A 27,228-nucleotide genomic window follows, 5' to 3' on the forward strand; every position below is an offset into this window, starting at 1 on the left:
CAATCTTCTGACTCAAAAGGAAATAATGCTATTGATTCAGGCAAGTCGACATTAAGTAGGTCAGACATGTAGGGGCCAGCACCATCAACGTTATTCGAAAGATTAATTTATCCTGATCTCGCCGTTCTAATTGTACAGGAGATGTTGAATGGCTGGCAGTAATTACAGGGCACTAATTCAATTAAGGAGTCTAGCTAACCAAAGTTAACCAAATGCTCAGTGGCGCTGAAACAAACACTGATGTTACAGTAATACTGAGTCAAACACCAGGAGCATGACTTTATTACTATAATATCGGTTTGTTTCCATTAGCCATTTAAATAAATACTGACAGCCCAGTTAAACTGATATTCCCCTCAACTGCAGACCATCTAAAGGTTCACAGAAGACTTTAAAAGTGGCTGGTTTATTTGACGTCTCTGGTGATTTCAATAAACTGATGTAACACGAGGACCTTGCGAAGCCGCTTCTTATAGAGTCATAGAGAGATGCTGCACCCAAACAGGCCCTTCGGCCCAACGAGTCCACGCCGCCCATCAACCACCCATTTATACTAAACCTACATTAATCCCATTTTCCCTCTCACATCCCCACTTTCCCTCAATTCTCCTACCACCTACCTACACTAGGGGCAATTTTTACAATGGCCAATTTACCTTACCTATCAACTCACAAGTCTTTGGCATGTGGGAGGAAACCGGAGCACCCGGAGGAAACCCACGCGGTCACAGGGAGAACTTGCAAACTCCGCACAGGCAGTACCCAGAACCGAACCCGGGTCGCTGGAACTGTGAGGCTGCGGTGCTAACCACTGCACCACCGTGGTGTAGGCTGTAGTACATTTCAAGAGTTTTTCTTGCAGCCTTATTAATAATGTTATGGCCTTGAATGTAATTCTAACAATACATAATATTCAACTTTATTTAATTTTTTAGAGCTTTTGCAGTCGGACTCTGAGCAGAGTTGAGAGCCGGTCACTGCTACCTTCTGGCAGCAGAGATTTTCTTGAAGCTCTGTCACATGGCAAGGAAGATGACATTTTGTAACTGAATGATGGTAGACCAGGATTATAGTGGGATCAAGTACGACAAACGTGAGCACTGTCCTGCATTAATTATAAAGTATCACATCTTGTTCAAGTTATTTTAGTTAGACCAATGTGTTGGTATTTTGAAATAGAACTCTGGTTGTTCGAATCTCCTTTGCTCTGAGGTGGGATGGAGATATAGCCTGGACAGCTATATCTGCTGCAACTCTCCCGGTTTTCAGTTCACTCAGCCCAACTGTATTTCCATATCATAGTCCTGAAGTGAGCTCCATGAATCTGCAGCAGCCACACTACATTCCACCAAAATACAGTTCAGATTCTGAAACGGACTCTGCTTCTGATAGTGATTTACAGAAGAATTCACTATTCAATGAGTTAGAAAGGTATAGCTTTGACTTATCCAAAAACTGTATCCTTGTGGTACAGAATATTAATACATCTCCTGATATTCTGTTTGTGTCAGAAATACACAACGTTAAATCGTACATGCTTGCATCGTAGTTTAAAATCATAGTTTGATTTGAAAGCAGAGGATGATGTTACCTGCTCTTCAGGTGCTGCACACTGCCCAGACAGCGGAATCGCCCATTCACCATGATGGCCATCCTCGTGCACAGAGCCTCACATTCCTCCATGCTATCTCGAGCAATAAAAAGGTCATCAGATATACACATACTGTCATTCTTTTACTGATACAAAGCCCTGCAGGTGTTGGCTAAACTTTCATCAGCCAAATCAGACAAAATATATCTCTATTAAAAATGTGGTGCTTATAATGAGCCAACATTGCTGATCAATCCATGCTAACCACATGAGTACACAATCCAGACAGATCCCCACATTATATGCCATTAAAAAAAAAATCTACTGTAAGTTTTCTATTTTTTTTCTCCTTTTTAAAATATTTTCCTCCGATATCCCACTTTATTCAACCTCTTTCCCTTGCCTGACTGGAATCACCTCGACCCACTAAACTTGGCTGAATGTTGAGCCCGCCCTCTCTCGCCTATTTAACCACTTGCATCTACACAGCATCTTTAACAGAGAACATTCCAAAGCATTTCACAGGAGCAGAATCAGACAAAGGCTGACATTGAGCCAAAGAAGTGGATATTAGGAGGGTTGACTAAAAAGGGTTTTAGAGAGTGGAATGTTTAAAGGAGGAGAGCAGTGAAGAGGCAGAGAAGTTTAGGGAGGGAAATTCCAGAGTGTACGGCCTAGAAGGCTGAAGACATTGTCACTAATGGTGATGCAATGGCATTGGGGCAAGTGGCCTGTCAGAGCAATGCAGAGTTCTCAATGGATTGCAGAACAGGAGTAGGTTGCAGAAATAGAGATGGACAAGGCCATGAAGGGATTACAAATGGTCGGCACAGACTCGGTGGGCCGAAGGGCCTGTTTCAGTGCTGTATCTCTAATCTAATAATCTAATCTAACATGAAGATACAAGTTTTAAATTGGAGACATTGGGAAACCAGGAACCAATGTAAGTTGACAACGACAGAGGTGGTGGGCGAGTGGGACTTGACATGAGTTAGGATATGGGTAGCAGTTTGGATGAGCTGAAGATTATTAAAGATGGTGGATAGGAGGCCTGCCAGGAGATCACTGGATTGAGAAAGTCTGGCAGCATAGATGAGGGTTTCAGCAGCAGATGGCTTGAGACAAAAGCAGAGATGGGTGCTGTTACAGAGGTGGAGGTAGGCCGTCTCTGTGATGGAGAGGGGTGATGTCAGAGACTTACCATAGGTGTTGGCTTCAAACTCTGAGTGGCTGGGGAGGGGCAGTTTTGAAAGGGAGGGGGCGCGTACCTCAGGAGAGGAAACCATCTACAAAGTCAGCCAGCATGGGGCCAGGTGGTCAGCAGTTTAGTGGAAATGGGGTCAATGGAGCACAAGGTGGGTCTCATGGATAATGTGAGCTCAGAGAAGGCAAGAGAGGGGATAGAATGAAGCTAGAGAAAGGCATGGATTCAGGGCTAGAGAGGTGGGGGAGCCTGGGGAAGGCTTGATGGGCAAGGTGAAGGAAGCAAATGGGCTCTGATCAGACAGAGTCTCGCAGATTTTTTTTTCTGGCTGGAAAGCACTGCTGATAATTGGAAACCAAGCAGAATCAGACCACTCCGAGATGCAATAGAATGCTGGCCATTCAACATATAGGCAGAGCTCCACTCCTCAGGTGGCTAATGTTTAATCAGAGGAGAATGGGGTGGGTGAATTACTTTCTGCCAACATCAAAAACATTCCACTTTATGTTGTCAAAGTTTTGAAAAGATCCACAAGACTTTTCAGACACTTCTAAAAGACTCATACTGGACAGGAGCTATGTCGTAGCTGCTGCAGACTAACTGGTGTCAGACAGGCCACTGGAGGGGGTTTTATACTGTGGGGCTGAGATTAGACCCAAGTGTTGACCCACACACAGCACTTCACATGGTGTGATAGAAGGAAGTGTAACTTGCACCTTAATCTCCTGCAGGAAAGTTCTGCATAAATACTCCCCAATCTTCCAAGGTATTCAAGCAAATCCCAGAATATTCCATTCATTCTATTTATTCATTATTTCTGCTATTTACCTCTGGCCCACTGCTCTCCACAAACAGCAGTCCCCCATCCCACCCCCCCTCTCCCCTCTCTATTATATTGAGTATCTGATCTGAGAGTGCTTGTTGGGACAGTGTACAAGGAGCTTTATGATGTACCTGACCTGGGAGTGTTTGATGCTGACACCATGAACCTGCAGCAGAAATGTTTCCATTCCCCAGGATTAACACTCCTCACTTTGATGAGAACAAAACTGACCAAAAGAAAATGTGAGAACCAGACAGTGGAGGATTTTAAATATCGATACACCTAAATCAAGAGAGAGAGAATTCGAGAGAGACTTGTAAAGGCCTAATTTCAAGGTATGTCATTTTAATCTAAATCATTTTCAGTCACTACAATTACACTACTCAAACTAAACACACAGCTGACAAAGCACCTTTCATTTTAGGCTAGGCTGCATGTGGGCCTGGTAACACACACATTTCACTAAGCATTTGTCTCCAATGGAAACAGCAGTGAGGGCACACTAACCTATGTGAGGTAAGTACCACAGATCTCCCTTCTTTGATCACACTCAAGATGCAATTCCAGAGGAACCGCCTGGCCTTGGGATCCATTCCCGTTGTAGGTTCATCCTATAAATGAAGGAGAAGAATGAGGCATAGTCCTTTAGTGACAATATTACTTTCAGCCCAACTTTTCTCCATCCTGTCCTGAAGGTGGTGACACTCAATGGGAACAGCTCCATAGACACCTGGGATCCTCCTAGAGCTTGAGAGCAATGGGAAATCACAGCTGAGCCTGGTCCTCTGCTCAGCCACATGGCCTCTCCAGTTCTTGACCACAATCAGCACTCTGACTGATTTTCGTTCTCCTCCCTCATGCAATTTGGAATGCTCAGTGAACAAACCAGCTCAAATCAGTAAATTTTGTACGTGGCAGGATTGACCCTTGAATCTGCCTGGTCTGTGTGGCCTTGGAACACTCTGGGCATGTACCAGCTGCGCCACAGGAAAAATTCATCAGTAATATTTGTAATTGCGTTTTGTTAAACTTTCTGAACCCTCAGCAACTTCTTTATTCCATTCATAAATTGTGTGGGAATTTCCTTAGAGTTGCTCCCACTCCACACCGTAACTTCCATGGAGGTACCGTGGAAATCCTACTTCTGCATCTAACCGGGATTTCCGCTGATGTCACATTGGCGGAGTGAGAAGCTCCGAGGAGATTCCTGGTCATTGCCTTTGTTACTCATGCGTCACAGGACTTCTCACTAACCAGGAAGATGACTGGTGGGCATCCAATCAGTGCGATGGCAGTCGACAGTTTCCGCTTGTTGCCACCGCTGTATGTCCCAGAAGGTCTGTCTGCATAGCGTGTCAGTCCTAGTTTCTTCATGCCCCATTCAGTGACCTACAAAACAATCCTTAAGGTAAACCGCAAAAAAAAACTCTCGTTTCATTGAAAAACAGCATTTCAAGCTATGGTGAAGACATTTTTTGAAAGCCTTGCTCAAGGAATTGAGTCTGCAGTGCAGGGCACCAGGTGAAGGATCCAGTTCCACAGCGCAGGGCACCAGGTGAAGGATCCAGGTCCACAGCGCAGGGCACCAGGTGAAGGATCCAGTTCCACAGTGCAGGGCACCAGGTGAAAGATCCAGTTCCACAGTGCAGGGCACCAGGTGAAGGATCCAGGTCCACAGCGCAGGGCACCAGGTGAAGGATCCAGGTCCACAGCGCAGGGCACCAGGTGAAGGATCCAGTTCCACAGCGCAGGGCACCAGGTGAAGGATCCAGTTCCACAGTGCAGGGCACCAGATGAAGGATCCAGTTCCACAGCGCAGGGCACCAGGTGAAGGATCCAGGTCCACAGCGCAGGGCACCAGGTGAAGGATCCAGTTCCACAGTGCAGGGCACCAGGTGAAGGATCAGGGTCCACAGCGCAGGGCACCAGGTGAAGGATCCAGGTCCACAGTGCAGGGCACCAGGTGAAGGATCCAGGTCCACAGCACAGGGCACCAGGTGAAGGATCCAGTTCCATAGTGCAAGATACTAAATGAAATGCTGAGGCCCACAGTGCAGGACACAACCAGGGTTGAAAAGAATGAGCGGGAGAAGACAAAATAACTTTTAAAACCCAGTAACTAAATGTTGCCAAGCTTCTGTTTCAAAAGTCTTCAGATTGCATGAGGATGGGAAGACTGAGGGAGGTAAGAAATGCAATGAAAGGAGGATTCAGGGTAAGATCTGACAACCTGGATTTCAAAACAGTGAGGATACAGGGAGAAGAAAGGGTGCGTAGGGAGGAGGGATCTGGATTTTACGAGGTAGAAAGGAAAGTTCTGATGAGCAATAACCTTGGCAGCACAGATAAAGGAAAAAGGAAAAAACGAACAGTACAGTAAGCCCAGAGTAAAAGTAAACCTCTTCTCTGACACTCCTCTTGCTCAGTTTAGGACTTGAACTAGTGATGCAGTTTAAGGGCCGGTGGCAGTGTACAGGAAGCTTTATTTTGCTTTGTGGTTGGCGTCAGTAGTTTTGTCTCCTGCAGTACAATATGGCCATATGACTTTGGTTCATACTTTGTAAAGCTCAACTTACTTTAGCAACCTCGTGCTCGGGAATGCCACGCAGTCGAGAGTAGAACTCTACATGTTCCCGTCCTGTTAGCAATTTGTTAATGGCATCAAACTGTGGACAATATCCTGTGTTCTGGTGAACGTCCTGGATGTGAGAGAGTATGCTAGAGGAGGGAAAAAAAACTTAGGCATTAAAATAAATCATTTTCAATTTCCAATTTTATCCACTTGCTCTGTCTTTCCATCCTCACACCATCAACTTGAGGTGCAATAATCTGGGCTCCAGACATCTTCATGGTTGCTCTCCATTCTAAGTGACATAAGGTCACTTTGTAGGTGTGAGGGCTCTGTGCTGCTCTGGTCACCTGATCACGTTCCTGCTCACGAGAGGAGACGACGGCATGATTTTGGGTATTGGGAATCTAAATTTAGGATGAAAGGCTCAGGAAGTTGCTTTTGCTTCCTTTGCTCAAGAGCAGACTCTAAACGGATCTAACTAAAACTTACTATGGACAGAATTGACAAAACCGATCCAGGCAAACTGTTCACTACCAATAAAATTGCAGGGGATACAAGTTAGAAATGTGAAATTAGAAGCAAGAAAGGAAGTCAGGAAGAACGTTGTAACCAGAAGGGTAATACACTACTGGGGACTGACAGTGAAGCAGACCATATAAATGGGATAAAGAGGTAATTATGTGGGAAATGTCTCTATTTTTGATATGCTTATGAATTTTATTGGAGTAAATCTCTCCTCAAATGTGTTTCTGGAGAGAGGGAGATTGCTGAAGATGGTGAGACGTTGTGTAGATGAGGATTGAAGGATATGGTAAAGGGTGGGTAGGAGATTGAGAGATATGATGAGGCAGTGGTGGATAGAGGAGATTTAGGGATATAATAAGATAGGTAGAGATGATTGAGGGACATGGTGAGATGGTGGGTAGGGGATTATTGAGGGACATGGTCAGATGGGTGGTGGGGAGGATTGATGGATGTGGTGAGATGGCAGATAGGTAGGGTTGAGCTATCCAAGGTTTACTGGGTCTAATGGCCTTTCCCTGTTTTAACTGTGTGTGTGTAGTTAGTTATTTAGCATAGGCATATCCAAGCTTTTTGTCTTCATGGGTCACTTAGGACCTCAGGGGCAATACATCAAGTTTAAATCCACATTTCCATCAACCTGTATTTATCTCAATCTGCTTATATTAATAGATCTTACCACCAATGAGACAACAGTGCTAAAACCAGACCTATCCAAACCTCTAGGCCCATGAAATTCAAACAGGACAAACTAGTGAGTAATATTCATAATTCCCAGGATTTTGGACTGGATATCACCCACTGGTTCTGGTTGGGACACCGTTTGCTTAGCAGGTTAATTCTCAGGAATCACCAAATACCATTTATAAAGGAATTTGTACCTATATCCGTCAAGGAAGGCCTCACCACTGCTGACCTCAGTGTCTCCTGTCAGCATCTTAAAGGTGGATGTTTTCCCAGCTCCGTTGATCCCCAAAAGTCCAAAACACTGCAATGGAACATTTACAGAAACTTCAGAAGAGATTTGTCATGCCAGCATCTACAGTACGGTTAACAAGAGCAGGGCAGAGAACAGCAGTTTTGTGAATCTACAGCTATCTTTCTATTAAGTTACTGGGTCCAGAGCTGCTACAAAAATATGAAAAATAATATAGGAAAGTGAATTTAGAATTTTTCTCCCTTTTGTTTGCTCTGCATCACCGCTAAAGGTATTTTTTGCTGGATATGGGACCCACAGGCAATGGGTCATCTCTGATATCCCACCAATTCCAAATGTGTTAGGCATCATCAGTAGGCTATGCTACCATGGAAGGACAGTAGAACTGAACCCAATCCTCTCCTTTCTTGATATCTACACAAGTACATTTCCCAGCAGGTGTCACTGGATAGGAAAACATGACACACGATATTGACAAAGCTATGTAACTATCTTATCCATTTGTAAATGTCCATGCTTATGCGCACATGCAAGCTCTCACCTCCCCTGGGGGAATTCCCACACATAATCGGTCCACAGCTGGTTTCTTTTTCCTTCTGTAAACCTGAGACACCAAATCAAGTGATTTATCATTAGATAATGGCAATGGTTTTATGATTTTTATTTTTGGTAACTGACATACAATAATCTGTCCCTAGCTTCAGTTTGCCATAAACAGAATGCACATTCTCTTCCCTCAAACCAAATCTGGAGAGACATTTGTTACAATCCCGTTCAGGACCATTAACTTTTAAAAACAAAGTTGAATTCCCTTTATACAGAAAGCTGAAAGAATTACGCCACAAGATTTCATGTTATAAACAAAAACTTTACTGAACAAGAGTTAAATAAAGCAAAACACTACAACTTCAGATATTTATACTTTAAACTTAAATTCTTACAGAACACTTTAATTTGACTTTTACTTCCATCCCAAAAAATCCCCTATAAGTTACAGGATCTTGGTGGTTTGTTCATTTCTCCTAGAACCAATCCAAAGTGTACCACAGTTCTTGGGAATTCACTTCGATTTCCTTAATTTCTCAGCTGTCTTCCGAGGTTTTAGATTTCCTGGGGATTTTCGCTCTAGCTTCAGCTAGGCAAATCCTCCATTCACCTTCAACACCTCTCAAATCTGGATTTCCCAGCTTGAGCATGGGCCTGCCTCAAAACAGAAACACCCCTGGTTCCCGAAGGCCTCTTTGCTCCTGAGTCAAACTGTCTTCCAAAAGCCAACTGCTTGTCTGAAGCCAATAGCTTGTCCAAAAGTGAATTGCTTTTCCATAAACCAACTAACTGTGTTAGCAAGCACACAGATCAAAAAATCAACAGACACCTCCTGCATCATATATCTCCATAGCAATGTGGTACATATGGGATGTACCAGATAACAATTTAAACTAATTATTTCCAACTCCAAATCTTCTCTTTGATTCCCGATACCCACATAAATAATTGATATTGTTAGCGATGACGGAACAAATTCGCAAACCAGGTGTTCTCATTTGTCTTGCATTAAAAAAAATCAATTCCCAAATTAAAAGTTAGCTCTAGAAAATTAATACAAACCATGAACCAGGTGATCATATCACTATGCACAGGTTGGCAAAGCACAGGGTACTGGTAAGCTACCCATTGTTTGTCGAGCTGGAACCGCCCTTGTCATTCGGGTGATGGCTTGTAGGGTTATCTGCAGCTGAGTGGGAAGGATCCCAAATCCCAGTCATTATCCTTCCCAATTCCATTAGTGAGCCAGGCTGCCTGGTCAATTAGTAGCAGTGTCGCCCAGTATTACAGATCGTCCTGGTTCTGCTACAGACTTGGTTCCAAACTACCATCATCAGTTTTGTCACCTTGAAGCCAACTCAGAAATTCCACTCACCACCACCACTGCCACACTAACCCTCAACAAGCAGGATAATCACTGATTAGTCATTCGACAACTGACAAGTACAGGTTTGACCCCGCACCTGCTGAATATTATTAGGTAACAGCAGCATCTCACAAGCAGTGTAACTCACCATTAGATATGTGGGTGCATTGCCACCATTCCTCTGGCATGAACACAATAGCTGTGAGGAGTGCCACAGTGCTTTCAGAAATGCCAAGAGCAGACACTCTGAAACCGTCTCAACAGAGATCAGATAACGCAACACAGAACAGAGTTCAAACCTGGGACTCGCTGCTTTGTTAGACTCAGTTGTAGTTGCCAACCGCGTCATCAGAGAAAGCTTTGTGTTGCGTTTCTGAATAGTGAACCTCATGTTTTGTGTCACTATGATCAATCTGTTGTAATTAGAATTATGCAGTCTTAACAGAGTGAACATAGAGCAAAATCTGGGATATCGCTTACCTTGGTGAGATCCTTGATGACTAGAATGTCACCCTCGCTCCCACCATACGTGACCCTCTGCCTCTCTCTGGCTACATCCTCATCTTCCGTTCCCAATGGTGGAAGCTTTAAAGACATAGGCCTGTGGAGAAACAGCAGTGGGTCAGATGCTTGTTGTAGTCCAATCATGAAGTAAAACCAAAACCTTTTGTGCCCTACACATGGATTCTTGAAAGTATAACATTGAAGATGATTTTACATTTCCCCCAGGGCTTCGGAATGTGATGTCAAACTGGCTCTGTGCTTCACCCCCACCCCCCCTGCATTTATCTACAGGCTGGTGCCTCTAGAGTCCTTTAGGCCCATTAATGGCTGATTTGGAAAAAGATCTGGTCTGATTTTGCAGTGGCAGTGGATAGCATAGTCCTCCTCTGGATTAAGAAAAATTCTTTTTTATTTTATTTGGAGATACAGCACTGAAACAGGCCCTTCAGCCCACCCATTTATACTAATCCTACATTAATCCCATATTCCTACCACATCCCCACCTTCCCTCAATTCCCCTACCACCTACCTACACTAGGGGCAATTTATAATGGCCAATTTACCTATCAACCTGCAAGTCTTTGGCAGTGGGAGGAAACCGGAGCACCCGGCGGAAACCCACGCGGTCACAGGGAGAACTTGCAAACTCCACACAGGTAGTACCCAGAATCAAACCCGGGTCGCTGGAGCTGTGAGGCTGCAGTGTTAACCAATGTGCCGCCCCAAAAACAAAAAACTGGTTCACAGCCCCTGATCCAGCCCAGTGTGTTTTACACACATACTCATCATTCCCCAGCATCCCCTCCCCGTAATATACACACACATCACCACATTCCATTACATTATACTGTCCAAATGCTCTGACCCTCCTATTGTGTTATACATACATACATAAATCACTCCCTGACCCAACTCACACATCACTCATACAATTTCCTTCTCCACTTTGTTGTGTACATACACACACATCAAGATGTGAGCAGGGTGGAGCTGACCCAGCTCAGCACATTGACCATCCCACCGAAACAGCTGCGAGTATCTGAGTGAGGCACCAGGAAAACTGGGGACGGGATTTAACATGAAGGCGATGCCCCGTCCGCCAGCTAGAAAGTTGGGGGCGTGCCCGCCTCCACCGGCCCAGGAAGCCACGACACAATTTTGCATGGCTCAGGTAATTAGTTGTAGCTTCTGCCTCCAAACGCTGCTGGCTAATTAGAGAGCCGGGAGCTCGCAAGTCCTAGCAGCGCCACTGGGAACAGTGGCCACTGCTGGGACTGCACCCAGCTAGCAGTGGAGGCCTGGAGTTCAGCGAAGCGGAGTGGGCTTGCTGGGGCCAGTCAGGCGAAGAGGGACAGGGTAGCAACTGGGAGGGTGGGAAAAATCAAGCCAGGACAGCCCTTTCCACTGGGGGCAGCCCTCTGTGGGCAGAGGATGCACAAACAGGAGGCCTTCCCAAGCTCACAGTCAGGCTGCAAGGGTATATTTGGCAGCCTCGCCACGTGATGTGGCACCCCCCACCCCCTCCCTCCCACCGGTAAAATACCAGCAGCGGGGGGCGGGAAGAGGCCCTTAAGTGGCCATTAATTAGACTGGCCCAAGAGCGGGCAGGCTGCCAGCCTGCTCCCGGTTCGGGGTGGGGGATGTGTTAAGAGCGGGGGTTGGAAAATTCCAGCCTGGGTCTTTGATACACAGAACTAAAGCCTGACTGCCCGACCCAAACCCGACAAGACCCCACTACATGCACAGGTTCGGGTCGACTCTTTATTCAGAGTCTAGCATTCAGGCTCGGGTCCGGTCGGGCTGGACAGCGCTGCTACTGGGAAGTCATGGGATCAGGCTTACCCATGATTCCCCACAACTCTATCTGCAGGAATAGCCTGCTGCTGGAACGGATGAACGATATTTGGGTCGGGTACAAAATAAAATTAAAGGACTTGGGCCCAGGTCGGGTTCGGGTTGGCTGTGGTCGGGTCTGGCTTCAATTTTATACCCGAGCAGGCCTTTACACAGAACTGAATGTGGGCCTGAGGTTGATATTTGGTAGGATGCCTAGATAGTGTGAGGCAGCTTATGAAGACTCACACAGAAAGAATGGCGACTTATTGCAAGGCGGCAGAGGTTGACTGATGCTGGTGGAAATGAACCGAGCAAAAAGTCCGTACCTTCAGAAGGGGAGGAGAGAATGCGGGAGAAAGAAAACCCCTTCTACACCTCTTCATACTGAAATAAACAGTGAGGTTCAGTTTGAAACCTGTGGTTAAGGAGAGTCAGGAGTCAGCAGCACTGTAACGTGTAAAATTAGATTCTTAAAAACTCGTACAGAAATATTTCATGTGGACATATCACAAATCAGTAAACTTGCAGCTAGTAACTTTGCAAACCTGCAAGTAAGATACAATTAGTAGATAACACTATGGGACAATAATCCAAGTAAATAATCCTTCTGAATTAGGAACAGTTTTGTAGTGTATTTCCACGCCCACTCGGAAGTGGACTGAAACTGTCCACTCTCAAGTCAGATAGGACCCTTACAACCAGCTGATGGAAGAAACTTTCATCCCATCAGTCAGGGCTGGATTTAGACCCTAGAGTTGAAAGGTTGGAGTTTAACCAATTGTTACCGTTTGCTAACACACAGTTCCACAATATACACTACAATAGAGGGTCAGGCCTACCATATTGCATTGTAAAAGAAATCCACAGTCACTGATTGATCATAAAGAACATTTCTAAGAAGCTGTTTGAGTAAAACTAGAAGCCACCAGCAGAGTACCTCACCTCATTTTGATGAAGAACTTGTACTGCAGTAGAATTGTGAACAGAAAGAAGACGGCTCCCTGGACAGCCATGGCAAACATGTTCTTCCCCACCAGGTCCCAGGAGAGTGGAGACATGAACTTCTTCTCACCTGCACCACAAATCACAAAATACTCGGGTGCAAATTTCTTACCCAGTTTCAAATCAAATCAATAGAAACATCGTCACCTGTACTAAATCTGCACAATTGGTAATAAAACTTTCTCCTGCTGACTTTGACAAAGTCACTGCCCTAATTGTCACATCCATGATGAACCATTAAAACAAAGACATTACTTTCAGTATTATGTTGCATTAACTGATTTCAGCTGGGGGGGATATTAGAGGCTTTACAATTGGCCTCAGTGTCCCGGAGTTCGAGAAGGTTTTCAGTAACCAACCTCTGTCTGCCCTCCTCACACCTCCCCAGGTGTAGCCCACATCTGGATGTTCGCCAAAGCCAGGATCAGGCTTGACTGTGAGGCCTTCCATTAACAGACAGCCTGCAGCCACTCACATGAGAAATGGTTACTCGGGTGAAGCAGCAGAGGGTGACTGCTGCCCATGGAACATGTAAAACAGCAGAAGTCAGCACCCTCAGAAGAGGGAGGGGGGATAAAAAAACAAGTTTCAGTCTGGGAAGAGCAGCGTAAACAGAATAATGCCTGTTCTTCCCCGAAATGAAGAGCTTATGAATGAAATTATAGAATCACAGTGCAATTTTAAAGCGGGTGCAGGTACAAGAGGAGAGAAACCTGGGAGTCTTTGTGCACTAATCTTTGAAGGTGGTAATTATTAACAGATTAACAAAGTATATGGGAACCTGGGCTTTATAAAAAGAGGCATATAGAGTACAAAAGGCGGGAAGTTATGCTAGATCTATATAAGGCATTAGATTAGATTTTTTAGATTAGAGATACAGCACTGAAACAGGCCCTTCGGCCCACCGAGTCTGTGCCGACCATCAACCACCCATTTATACTAATCCTACACTAATCCCATATTCCTACCAAACATCCCCACCTGTCCCTATATTTCCCTACCACCTACCTATACTAGTGACAATTTATAATGGCCAATTTACCTATCAACCTGCAAGTCTTTTGGCTTGTGGGAGGAAACCGGAGCACCCGGAGAAAACCCACGCAGACACAGGGAGAACTTGCAAACTCCACACAGGCAGTACCCAGAATCGAACCCGGGTCCCTGGAGCTGTGAGGCTGCAGTGCTAACCACTGCGCCGCCCATTAGTTTGGACCTAGCTGGAATATTGTGTCCAATTCTGGGCACCACACTTTAGGAGGGGCATGAATGCTTTGGAGAGGGTACAGAAGAGATTTACTAGAATGGGTCCAGGTATGAGGGAGTTACATTGTTAGATTGGAGAAGCTGCAGATATCCTCCTTGAAGCAGAGAAGGCTAATTTGATAGGGGTGTTTGAAATCATGAAGGGTTTAGATAGAATAAAGAGAAACTGTTTCTAATGGCTGAAGGATTGATAACCAGAGGGAACAGATTTAAAGGTGACAGGCAAAAGAACCAGAGGCGATATGAGGACATTTTTTTTCTGCACTGAGTGGTTAGGATTTTGAATGTGTTGCCTGATAGGGTGGTGGATACAGATTCAATAGTAACCTTGAAAAGGAATTGGGTAAATACATGAAGGAGAAAAATTTCCAGGGTTAGGGAGAAAGAGCCAGGGAGTTGGACTAACTGGATTGATCTTTGAAAGAGGTAGTGTAGACTCGATGGGCTGAATGACCTCATTCTATGCTGTACGATTAATGATTCTTCCTCATAATGAAGAGCCTATTAATGAAATCATGGGGTCTGTAGCTTTGTAATGTACAAGTGTTGACAAATTAATTTTGTCAGTCACTATTTAGAGTCAAATTGGATAATGACATTCATCAAAAGATAAACTTAAGGCTAGATTTTACCTTAGGCGGACGGGAATTCGCCACCAATGTAAAAGTTGGTGGCGAACCCGCTTCCGCCTAGCCCGGGGATCTGATCCGCATTTTACGGGTCCCCGGGTTTTAATTGTGCCGGGCGGAACCTCCACCCGCTTGAGGTAGGACGTCCCGCCTCAGTGAGCTATTGGCCAGTCAGTGGGCCGGCAGCTCTTAGACCCAGCAGAAGCAGTGGCCGCTGCTGGGACTGCAGCCCAGCTGACCAGATGGAGCCAGGAGACGAGGTAAGTTGGGTATGCCTCACCAGGGAGATCGGTCCTTTCCTGGAGAGGCTGGAGTGGTCCTTTGGGGGTGGGAGGGGTGGAGGGGGGGGGGGGGGGGAGGAGGGCATCTTGGGTCCTGGGGGTGGGTTGGGAGGTGGGGGCAGCCCTCAATCCGGTACCCTGTGCCCGACTGCCATGCAGCCCCCCCCCCCCCCCTCCGGCATGCAGAAAGGCTGGCAGCTATCACTGGGCGGCCTTTCACGTCCCCAGCATGCCCGCTTGCCATGGGTAAAATACCCATGGAGGTGGGCGAGGGCCTTTAAGTGGCCATTAAGTGGCCTCAGGTGGGCAGGCCATTTCTGACCCCCCACCATTCGGCCACCATAAAGTTGACTGGAGGCGGAAGCGGGGCGGTTAGGCCTCCACTCAATTTTACGCTGCCCCCACGCCATCATCTGACCCACTGGGGTGGTGTAAAATTCAGCCCTTAATCTCCAAGATCTTTATGTGCATGATATTTAAATTGACACATCTGATCATCTTCCCTTAATTGAAGCATTGATTTAAATTAATTACTTAATTAAAACGAATGGGTGTGAAACTGGCAGGTTCCTTTAAGGGCATTTGTACAATCTATGTGATTTTTCTAAACTTGCTGCAATCCAGTTGGCCCAGGTGCAGGAGAATCTCCTCCATTGTGTCTTACATATTATTACACTCCATATTGTAGCAGATTTATAGCAAGCGATGCCATGAGAGGCTCAGTATAGGAAATTGTATCACACGGCTATCAGGAAAGATTGAGTGGGTTAGGGATCTTTTCCTTGGAAAAGAGAAGACCAAGAGATGACCTATAGAGGTCTTTAAAATGATGAAGGGTTTCAATTGGATGGTGATGGAGAAACTGTTCCCACTTGTAGGGGAATTCAGAACAAGTGGTCCCAAATATAAGAAGGCCACTAAATGATCAAGTAAAGAATTTAGGAGGAATTTCTTTACACAAGGAGTGATGGGAACGTGGAACTCGCAGCCTCATGGAGTGGTCAAAGCAGATAGCTCTGATGCATTTAACGGGAGGCTTGACACATTCATGGGGGGTGCAGGATGGGAAGAAGTAATTAGATTGGGAGGAGGCTCGTGTGGAGTATATACACTGGCACAGCCCAGTTGGGGCTTCAAAATATCCAGAAGATTATAAGCTCAAACCACAAAGATACAATCTCCTTCTGTCCAGTGAAGAGCAGCACTGGCTGGAATGAGGAAAATCATTAGCAACAGTAACTGACCAAGCCTCTCAAAAGCGTCCGCCACAGCTTGATTCTTCACCATGTCAATCAGTCCTCGGCCCAGGCAAAAATGTGGGAAAATGAGGAAAACTTTCTTCAGGATTCGATTGACCTCATTCAATTTCTACAAAGATGAAAAATGGAGAGACAGTCAAAAATTAAACCCTATTAGTTCCACTTTCTTCCTTTCTTGAACACTGATTCTGATTCTTACTCCATGGGCACTGACTGCCTGCGTACCTCACTGAAGTACCCCTTATCCAAGTGTTAGTCTAGTCAGTGATGGTCAATAGGCTTTCAAATTTGGGGGGATTTTTCCATGTATGATCCTGTCCTTACCTGACATCCAATACACACTCTCCAGCAGGAGTAACCCGAAAGGTGATCAGGAGCAGGAGCCCCAGTTGATTTTTCTCTCCCCAGCCAGGCAGCCTGAGGCCAAATGCAGGGTCCTCATCACTGCCCCAGCCAAGATCAATCTTGCTTGGGAGCTCCTGGCTTTGTATGCCTCAGTACCACATTTACATTTCTCCAGCACAAACAGCAGCTGGTTATGACAAATAAAAATTGTGCAACCATTGTCTCACTGCTGCTGGCGAGGAATGTTGGTCAGAACACCAGGAGACCTCCGTCCTCTTCTTCTGACAGTGCCACAGGATTAACACCCAACTGAACCACCTGAGCAGACACATAGGGACTTGGTTTAATGTCTCGTCTGAAGGACAGCATATTGAACAATGCAGGGCACCCTCAGTACTGCACTGAAGTGTCAGCCGAGGCGTATGTGCTCAAGTACTGCAGTGGGGCTTGAAACTGCAACCTTCCTACTCAGAGGTGAGAGAGCTACCAATTAGGCCCAGCTGCAATTCATTCATTCCACCATTACTGCTTTCTTCACAGTTCACGTTTCTAAAGAAATAAAAACAAAAAATGCATAGTGGATCCATCAGCCTGTAAGAGAAATTGCAACTTTTTAATTCCAGTGTTTTTGTTTCGATTTCAGACATTTGCTATTTCTTTTTCAATCTCATGTTCATGGAAAGCAAATTCAAACTTCTTGTTGCACCAGGCTCAAGGCCTCACAGAAATTATGTGACACCACCACATCCCTCTCCCTTACCCTGCAGGAACTAAGGGCTGGATTTTAACAGCCCGCCACCAAAAGAAATGGTGGCCCGCACGCCGCCAAGATCCACAGTGTGCCGACTCATTTAAATACACGAGTTGGCCCCCCCCACCCAATCACGTGGGGGGGGGGGGGCAGGCTGGCAATGGCATCTGCTGCCTGTACGCAAGCGCTGGCACCATTTTTAAAGGGCAGCCAGCCCTGTTGGTCAATTTGAATTTTTAAAGAAGTATCCCTCCAAAATGTACCAAATAAAAATTGTAATACCCCTTTTCCACCCCCAATAACAATTACAATAAGTATTTGCCCTTCCCCCACAAAACACTTACCTTTGAAATGTGACCGCCCACCACCCCCCCCAAGACTGTACAAAGTTTAAAGTTCACCCCTTCTCACTATCCCCTACACTCATTACAATTATTTGACCCCGTTTCTCCCCCCCCCCACCGCACTAAAAATCTGAACTCTACCCCTCCCCCCCCCCCGCCCCAACCACCAGTGTCAAAAAGGAGTAAGCCATTCAGCCCATCAAGCCTGCTCCACCATTCAATATGATTATAGCTGATCATCCACTTCAATGCCTTTTTCCCACACTATCCCCATATCCCCTTATGTCATTGGTATTTAGAAATCTGTCAATCTCTGCTTTAAACATACTCAATGACTGAGCTTCTACAGCCCTCTGGGGTAGAGAATTCCAAAGATTCACAACCCTCTGAGCAAAGAAATTTCTCCTCATCTCTGTCCTAAGTGGCTTCCCCCTTATCTTGAAATTGTGTCCCCTGGTTCTAGACTCTGCAACCAGGGAAACATCGTACCTGCATCTACCCTGTCTATCCCTTCAAGTATTTTGTAGTTTTCAATAAGATCACCTCTCATTCTTCGAAACTTTAGAGAATACAGGCTCAGTTTCCCCAATCTCTCTTCATAGGACAGCCCCACCATCCCGGAAACAAGTCTGGTGAACCTTTGTTGCACTCCATCTGTGGCAATAATATCCTTACTAAGGAAAGGGGACCAAAACAGCACACAGTATTCCAGGTGCAGTCTGACCAAGGTTCTATACAATTGAAGCAAGACTTCACTACTCCTGTACTCAAATCCTCTTGCGATAAAGGCTAACATACCATTAGCCTTCTTAATTGCTTGCTGCACCTGCATGTTAGCTTTCAGTGACTTATTGACAAGGACACCCAGGTCCCCTTGTACATCCACACTTTCTAATCTCTTACCATTTAAGAAATACTCTGCACATCTATTCCTCTTGCCAAAGTGGATACCCTCACATTTTTCCACATTATATTCCATCTGCCATGTTCTTGTCCACTCACTAAGTCTGTCCAAATCCCCTTGAAGTCGCTCTGCATTTTCCTCACAACACACATTCCCACCTAGTTTTGTTCCATCTGCGAACTTGGAAATATTACATTTGGTCCCCACATCCACATCAGCGATATATAAACAGCTGAGGCCCAAGTACTGATCCCTGCGGTACCCCACTAGTCACAGCCTGCCAACACGAGAATGTCCCATTTTTTCCTACTCTCTGTTTTCTGCCTGTTAACCAATCTTTAATCCATGCCAGTATATTACCTCCTATCCCATGTGCTTTAATTTTGCTAACCAACCTCCTGTGGGGAGCTTTATCAAAAGCCTTCTGAAAATCCAAGTATACTATATCCGCCAACTCCCCAGATGGGGAACCAGGAGTGCCGGCTGCCACACTGAAGATCGTGGTGGGCCCAGAAGATTCAGGGTGAGTGTATTTAAATTTATTCATTTACATATGTAGATGCAGGTCCCATTGCCCAGCACCAGGGGGCTGCCATGGAGCCTCACTGCCGCCAGGAGAATCAGGCCCGGCCCTCCCGGCGTCAGGCTCCATGGCGGGCTTCAGTCAGAACGATTTTCCAGCCACCCGCCCCCGCTACGGACCCCAACATTGGGAGCTCCGTAAAATCCAGCCCTAAGTTATCAGCATCATGTCCAAAAGCATCACTGTGAATTCAGTATTTTTTTTTCAATAGCTCTGGGAAATAACAGAGCGTCTGCAGCCAGATTTAGAGGGAAATAAAAGAATTCATACCCAGAGATGCAGAGATATACAGGGGAAAACCAAGGCATCGACATCCAGTGGATAGTGGAGAATACTAGTATTGGTGGGTCTGTCAGTCATCGGTGATGGTGCAGTTTGAGGAGAGGAATTAAGCATTATATAAAAAGCATATCAGAAAATAGGAATAGGAATTGGGTTTAAGAGTGATTTTCCTGGAATATATCTGTATCAATACACCAAGAATGCTCAATGACAACACTCGCATATACAACCTCATTATGTTAATTACTCCAGACGTCCCTTGAGATTCCTGAACAATATTATAAGGCACAACTTATCATGCAACAAGCAGGAAAATGGTGGCTTACTTTGTCTAAGAAGAGCTCCAGGACAAAGGTGGCCACACTGCCATTGATACCGATGAACAGGTTAACACAGGTCAGAACCACATAAGCAGTGCTGGGGATGCTGAACAAAAAAGACGCTGGATACATGAGGGGAGTGATGGACCACCTGAAGGAACAGAATCAAGAAACATGAAACCAACTAGAAAGGGCACCGAGAACGTTCACAAGTTCAAATCGAAAATACTGCTCAGGGCTGAAAGGCACTGCTCACTTACCCATAGAGGAACAGCAGAAGAATCAGTGCTGGCAAATTGGAGGCAGATACATAAGATTTTTGTTGAAAACAGATGAAGATGATTACTACCAGCGTGGCTGGTACTGCGTAATTACACTGAAAAGGAAAGTATGGAATGAGTTAAGTCACTGGCTATCAGTACACTCCTTCTGAACAGCGATCCACCCCATCATGGACTCTATCTGACTCATTTAATCTCCTTTCAGCATCAATGTACACTCCACACAAAGGTTTAGAATGAAGAAGGAGCCATTCGACTACTGTGTGGCTCTTTGCAAAGACCATCCAAAACTAATCCATTGTTCTGCTCTCTGTGTAGCTCAGTTTCTTCCTCCAATTCAAACACTTAGCCTATTTCCCCTTCAAAGATGCAATGATCTCTGCCTCAACCACACCATGGAAAAGCATTTTATGTATTAACATAAATAAATTTTGCTCTAATCTCTCTCCTCACTGTCAATTTTAAATTGAGGATACCTTGTCTCCAACTCCTCAACTAGAGGAAATAAATAATAACCTAAACATTTCATAATTTTAAAACCCACTATTAAATTTCCTCTGCTTTGTCCACACTATTGGAAATAATCCCTTATTTGAAGTCTCTTCTTGTAATCAGAGTTTCCCATCCCTGGAATCCACCTAGTGAATTTATGTTGTATGTTCTCTATTGCTTTCTGTAATGGGGCATGCCATCCTGCACACAATACTCAAGTTGTGGCCTAGCCCATGTTTTGTGTAAATGCTTCTTTTACTCTTGTACTCTTTGATCCGACTTATCCATATTAAATTACACTTGCCACCCGTCTGCCCATTCCACTAACCTGGCTTTCTCTTCCTGAAGTCTTTCAGAGTCATCAGCGTAACAATAATAATAATGTGGAGTAATCAGTTCAGCCATGAACTTACTGAATGGCGGAGCAGGCTCGAAGGGCTGAGTGACATACTCCCGTTCCTAATTCGCCTGTTCATATGTTCATCCTCACTGTTTGCCAAGCCTCTATCCTTTGCGTCATCAGCAAATTTCAATATTGTGCTCTTGATACCCAAGCCCAAATCATCAATATAAACAGAGAATGAAAGTAGACCTAACACTGACCCCGGAGGTTCACAACTTTCAATCCTTTTTTGGCAAAGCCCATTCATGCAGAACTCTTGGTTTACTGTCTGTCAACTAATTTGCTGCCACATTCCCTTCTGCAATAAAAGAGAGACTTTCTAACAAATCTCTTGACCAATCTATCTAATGTCTTCTGCAGTTCTATCTACACCACATCTAATACATTCCCTTTATCTATCCAATTGGTCACTTCAAAAAATACTTTGGTCAAAAGCAACTTGCCTTTAACATATCCATGCTGGTGATGTGAGGGTTTTGGACAGAGTGCAGAAAAGATTCATGAGAATGGTACCAGGGATGTGGAACTTCAGTTATGAAGATAGATTGGAGAAGTTGGAACCGCTTGCCTTGGAGAAGAGAAGGCTGAGCGATGATAGAGGTATTCAAAATCATGAGGGGTCTGGACAGGGTAGATAGGGAGAAACTGTTCCCACTCATGAAAGGATCGAGAACGAGAGGGCACAGATTTAAAGTAATTGGCAAAAGAAGCAAAAGCGACATGAGGAAAACTATTTCATGCAGCGAGTGGTTAAGGTCTGGAATGCACTGCCTGAGAGTGTGGTGCAGGCAGATTCAATCGAGGCATTCAAGAAGGAATTAGACAGTTATCTAAAAAAGAAAAATGTGCAGGGTTACGAGGAGAAGGCAGGGGAATGGCATTAGGTGAATTGCTCATTCGGAGAGCCGGTGCAAACATGATGGGCTGAATGGCCTTCTTCTGTGCTGTAACAATTCTGTGATTCTGGTTATCCGGGTTAACCCATGAATTTCCAAACGATTTTATCTCCTTTCTTGAATAACAATGTTAGATAGGCTGCTCTCCAATCCCACAGTACTTTGTCCCATCTATTTAATCATGTTTAGTTTAGTTTAGAGATACAGCACTGAAACAGGCCCTTCAGCCCACCGAGTCTGTGCCGACCATCAACCACCCATTTATACTAATCCTACACTAATCCCATATTCCTACCACATCCCCACCTGTCCCTATATTTCCCTACCACCTACCTATACTAGGGGCAATTTATAATGGCCAATTTACCTATCAACCTGCAAGTCTTTGGCATGTGGGAGGAAACCGGAGCATCCGGAGGAAACCCACGCAGACACAGGGAGAACTTGCAAACTCCACACAGGCAGTACCCAGAATTGAACCCGGGTCGCTGGAGCTGTGAGGCTGCAGTGCTAACCACTGCGCCACTGTGCCGCCCCAAAGTCTTCCAAAGTCCATTTCAGACTCTAACCAATTAATTCAGTTTCCTTTCACAGCCCCTGAAGACTTTACTCTATCATGAACTGAAATGTACTTACCATATCCCATGCAAAATTAGCGAGCCAATAAATGCCAGGTTTCACGCCACTAACAAACTGAAGGTGCTTGGCTTTGCTGACACGTTCTTCAATGAGGAAGAGAACAAAGCTGGCTGGCACAAAGGACATGGCAAAGATGACACAGATGGAGACGAGTACATCAACAGAGGTAGCTATCCTATAAGAAGGGGAAGAGGCTCTGTGTCACAAGCTAGATGTTAGCACATGTTCATGCAAACAATGGTTTCAGACATCACTTTCTTCCTCAATGCGTGTTTGAAAACTGAAGGCCACATGTCAACCTAAAAAGGCACAAGCATGATAATTGGGTAAAACAACCTCATTTGTGAAATATCAGTCCAGTGAGTTCCAACGAACAACAACTTGCACCTACACAGCACCTTTAAATGTAGATCATAAGGTGTTTCACAGAAGCATAATCAAAAAATGGACACCGAGCCAATATATTAAAGTGTGACAGCAAAAAGCTAGTCAGCAAGGTGGGTTTATTGAGGCTTTTAAAGGGCATGGGGAAGGTGGCAAGACTGGAATTCTAGACCATGGGACCAAGCCACCAATTGTGGGGCGAAGGGTGTGTGGGGTTGAGGGGGGTGGTGCGTGGTGGTGGGTGTGTACAGGAACACAGAGAATCTGGTGGTGAAGAGTGAGGAGTTGCAGGGCTGGAGAAGATTACAGAATAGGTAGGGGTGAGACTACAAAGGGATTTGAATATGAGGATGAGAATTTGAAATTTGAGGTGCTGGGAAACAGAGCTAATGTGCATCCGTGAAGATATGGATAATGGATGAGGGGAAATTTGAGAGAGATACGATACGGGCAGCAGAGTTTTGGATGAACTAAGTTACAGAGGGTGGAAGATGGGATGTTAGTGGGAGAGAATGGAACAGTCCAGGTTGAAGGTGACAAAGACATAGATGAGAGTTTCAGAAGCTGATGTTAAAGTGGTTGAAATAACTGGTCCTTGATGTGAAGAAGATATGGGGTCAGAAGCTCAGCTTTGGGTTAAATAGGACAAGGCTGCAAAATGTCTGGTTTAGCCTGAGACAGTGACTAAGGTGGGGGTTGCAAAGATATGGAGGGGGATTTAATGTGGATGACAGGGGTCTCGGCCACTGGCTGAAAAACCAGTGAGAGCCCCACATCGCCTCATCTGGAGAAGGCCCGCCACATTACGTGCCAATTAGGCACTCAAGTGGACAGCGATGGCCCTTCCTGGGATTAAAGACCCCAGTGACAGAAGTCCCGCCTACTGAGAGCTGTCAGCTAATCTGAGGCTGGCAGCTCTTTTACTGAGCAGCACCACCACTCAGGCAGTGGCTGCTGCTGGTAATGGACCGACTGGAGGCTTGGATTGTTGAGGGACCCAGACCACAGGTGAGTCAGGGGGAGAGGAGTTTTACGGGGTGGGAATTGTAGGGAAGGTCGACAACAAGGGCGGGGGTGGGGGGTGCCTCTCAGCAGGTGCCCCCTACATCCCCCCCCCCCCCCTCCCCATGATGCCAGGTCCCTCAATCAGGCACTGTGCCGTTTAACGAGGGCCCACCCCCCACCACAGCTGGCAAGCAACCCACATGGGTTTGCTTGTCGTGCTCCCCATGTGGCAAAAGGCCTGCCCACCGCTGAGCTAATTCCGGCGGTGGTGGGATGAGACCTTTAATTGGGCATTAATTACCCACTTAAGGGCCTCAATTGGTAGACGGACAGGAAAGCTGTCCATGGGCCTTCCCATCCCAGACTTAATTGGAGTGGAGGAGGCAAGGTGGCAAGGTTCTCCGTTCCCCTCCCCACCCCCGATTAAATGCTGTCCTCAAATTCCTTAATCTGAGGCTGGCAGCTCTTCTACTGAGCAGTGGGGGAAGAGCATAAAATCCCCCCCCCCCATCCCCATAAAGTTTGTGGCAGGGGCTGAAGATGTTGGCTCTGGTTTTATCAATGTTTAAGTGGAAAAAAAAAATTGTGGCTTATCCAAGACTAGATGTTGAACAAGCGTTCCACCCACACAGCAGCAATGAAGGGGAAAATTAAGAGAGGTGGTAGAGAGCTGGAACTGTATGGCATTGGTGTTCATGTAGAAGCTGACCTGCATACCTGTGCCAAGGTTCAGCGAGGCAGAAGAGAGAACCAAAGATAGGGGAGACTGCAGGTAATGGTGCAGGGACTCGTGGTGAAACTTTGGGTGGAAATGCTTTGGCTTGAAGTTTCTGACAGGGCTCGACAGGGTAGACAGAGGTTTCTCCCCCTGGCTGGGGTATCTAGAACATGGGGATTGATCATTTAGGACTGAGATGAGGAGAAAGTTCTTCACTCAGTGTGATGTGGATCTTTGGAATTCTCTACCCCAGAGGGTTGTAGATGTTCCATTGTTGAGTATATTCAAAGCTGAGATAGACAGTTTTTTGATCTCTCAGGGAATCAGGGATATGGGGAGCAGGCAGGAAAGTCGATTTGAGGTAGAAGATCAGCCATGATCGTATTGAATGACAGATTAGGCTCGAGGAGCTGTATGGTCTAACACTGCTCCTGTTTTTTTTAATGTCATTTGGATTGTAAGAATGGAACCAAGCGAATGCAGTTCCACTGATATGGATAATGGAGGAGCTTGGTTGGTGGAAGCTAGTTTGGTCCATGATTATAAAGGCTGTAGAGAGGTCAAGGATGTCGAGAAGGGATAATACACCTTGACAAGGTTCGAGTGACAAGGAGGTGGGTCTCATGGATGAGATGAAGCAGGCAAGGCAGGAGGTGGACAGGGAAAGAGATGAGAGAGAAAAAAAAATGGACAAAGGTGCAGTTTCAGGGCTAGAATGGAAGGAAAGCTGGGGGAGGTTGTCAGGTTGTCTTGGTGGGAGAACAGCAGAAACAGTTGAACAGATGGTCTCAACCTCACACTTGTTATTGGAGTTTAGGATGGAAGGGACAAGGCAGAGGGGTTTATGTTCACTCGTAGTAGAGAAAAGAAGCCTGGAGAAGTGGAGTCTAATTTAATAATGAACAGGCAATTTTCAGTATCGGGCTGTGTAGAGATAGCTTTATTCCATACAATGAATGGCAATTATTTATCTGTATGAGCCTCACCAGCAGGCTATTTACTTGTCAAAGGCATCACAGCTGAGTCAAATACTGTCCTTGCCTAATGTTCACACTCACAAGATCCCAGAGCCACTAGACAGTGATCACCAGTAGGAACCCTGGCTGACTTTTCCCCTCCCTTGTAGTGAGGCCAACTGCATCCCAGCTGCTGCACTGATAACGATCAAAAGTGAGATTCCTGATCTGTCTAGCTCAATGCCGGTGGGTGCTGTTTAACTAGTAAATGTACTGATGAGGTTCTACCAGCTACTTACAGTGCAACCTCAGAGAGCTGTTCTTTGGTCAGGTTGAGTGGGTGGTTGAAGGCTGTAATACCAAACATTCTGGGATCTTTTCCTGGTGGAAGATTTGCTCTCAGCACTGCATTGTTCATGATATTCACAAAACTCACCATGGCATGCCAACCTTTATTATTGAACCACACCTGCAAAGAAAGGAAAGGAAAGATTCTTCCCATCATATGAAGGGTGCACTCGAGTCTCCTATGAAATAACTCAGTGACTTCTAAACATAACATAGTTGGGCAAAAGGCAAACAACATACTGGTAATCACATTGAAGCTAATTACAAGCAATATTCTACTGGAATGATACCCAGGAATCAATTTCCTTCAACCTATGACTAATTTTCTCCCCTCCTCTCCTGTAGGTGCTGACTCTTTGGGCTGAATTTTACAGAGCCCCCGATTGCAGGGGTTGTGGTGGGGTTTTGGGGGGAGAAGACTGGAAAAAGACTCCGGCAGAGGTCCACCATGGGCCTCAACACCGGGAAGGCCCGACCTGATATTGCTGGTGGTGGTGAGGCCTCATGGCAGCACTCCTTCTGCTCAGCGACAGGAGCCAAATTTAAACATTTAAAAATATTTAAATTAAGGAACAAATTACCTTCTTGTGCCCACCATCTGTCCCGGTGAGATATTGGTGCTGGTGGCTGGCACTCCCACGCCTTTGGATCCCCATTTGGGCATCCGAGGCGGAACACTGGTTGGGAGGCGAGGAGCAGATAAGTTTCGGGAGCAGAGGGGCCTGGTGTCAGAATCATTTCATTGGTGTAGAGGATGGTGGGAAGGGGTAAAGTTTAAAGTTTATGAACTCATGGGAGGGCTAGGTCAGGTACACAAGGTAACTGTTTTTGGGAGGGGGGTGAAAGAGGGCAGGTACTTAATTCCATGGTTATTGGGTGGGGTGGGAGAGGGTCAGGATCAATTTATTTAATATTTTAAAAACACTATATCTTTAAATATTTAAACTGAAAGTTAGGGCTCGAAGCCCTTTAAAAAGTGCGTTAGCGGCGGTGCAAAGGCAGCTGACGTGCTACTGGGGATTGACAGCCCACCCCCTCCATGTCATCAGTTTGGGCGGTCCATTCCGGCTATTTAAATGAGCTGTCGCACTTAATATCGTGGCCGCTCCCTTAAGTCTTCCACCGATTACAGCGGCGGAAGTATAAATTTCAGCCCTTTCTGTCAGTCTTTTGGCAGCTTCCCCCAGTAACCATTCTTCATCTATAAGCTAGCTATTCAGTTGTGGAGGCATCACAGCT

The 27,228-nt window shown here is 45.6% G+C and overlaps 1 protein-coding gene across 2 annotated transcripts in view; it reads right to left on the reverse strand.

Annotated features, from left to right (window-relative positions):
* Positions 1–27,228, reverse strand: part of LOC137351730 (phospholipid-transporting ATPase ABCA1-like) — a 162,285-nt gene that overhangs the window by 7,760 nt on the left and 127,297 nt on the right. For both annotated transcript variants that reach the window (XM_068016475.1, XM_068016474.1), the window contains exons 36-48: positions 25,941–26,110; positions 22,576–22,753; positions 20,128–20,243; positions 19,874–20,018; positions 16,324–16,447; positions 12,844–12,973; positions 10,042–10,162; positions 8,191–8,253; positions 7,594–7,700; positions 6,195–6,336; positions 4,873–5,007; positions 4,126–4,229; positions 1,592–1,684 (exon numbers count right to left, since the gene is read on the reverse strand). In XM_068016475.1, the coding sequence (XP_067872576.1) occupies positions 1,592–1,684; positions 4,126–4,229; positions 4,873–5,007; positions 6,195–6,336; positions 7,594–7,700; positions 8,191–8,253; positions 10,042–10,162; positions 12,844–12,973; positions 16,324–16,447; positions 19,874–20,018; positions 20,128–20,243; positions 22,576–22,753; positions 25,941–26,110 (1,628 nt within the window). The remainder of the gene's footprint in view (positions 1–1,591; positions 1,685–4,125; positions 4,230–4,872; positions 5,008–6,194; positions 6,337–7,593; positions 7,701–8,190; positions 8,254–10,041; positions 10,163–12,843; positions 12,974–16,323; positions 16,448–19,873; positions 20,019–20,127; positions 20,244–22,575; positions 22,754–25,940; positions 26,111–27,228) is intronic.

The sequence above is a fragment of the Heterodontus francisci genome, chromosome 36 (assembly GCF_036365525.1).
Source record: "Heterodontus francisci isolate sHetFra1 chromosome 36, sHetFra1.hap1, whole genome shotgun sequence".
In the NCBI taxonomy this organism is placed as follows: domain Eukaryota; kingdom Metazoa; phylum Chordata; class Chondrichthyes; order Heterodontiformes; family Heterodontidae; genus Heterodontus; species Heterodontus francisci.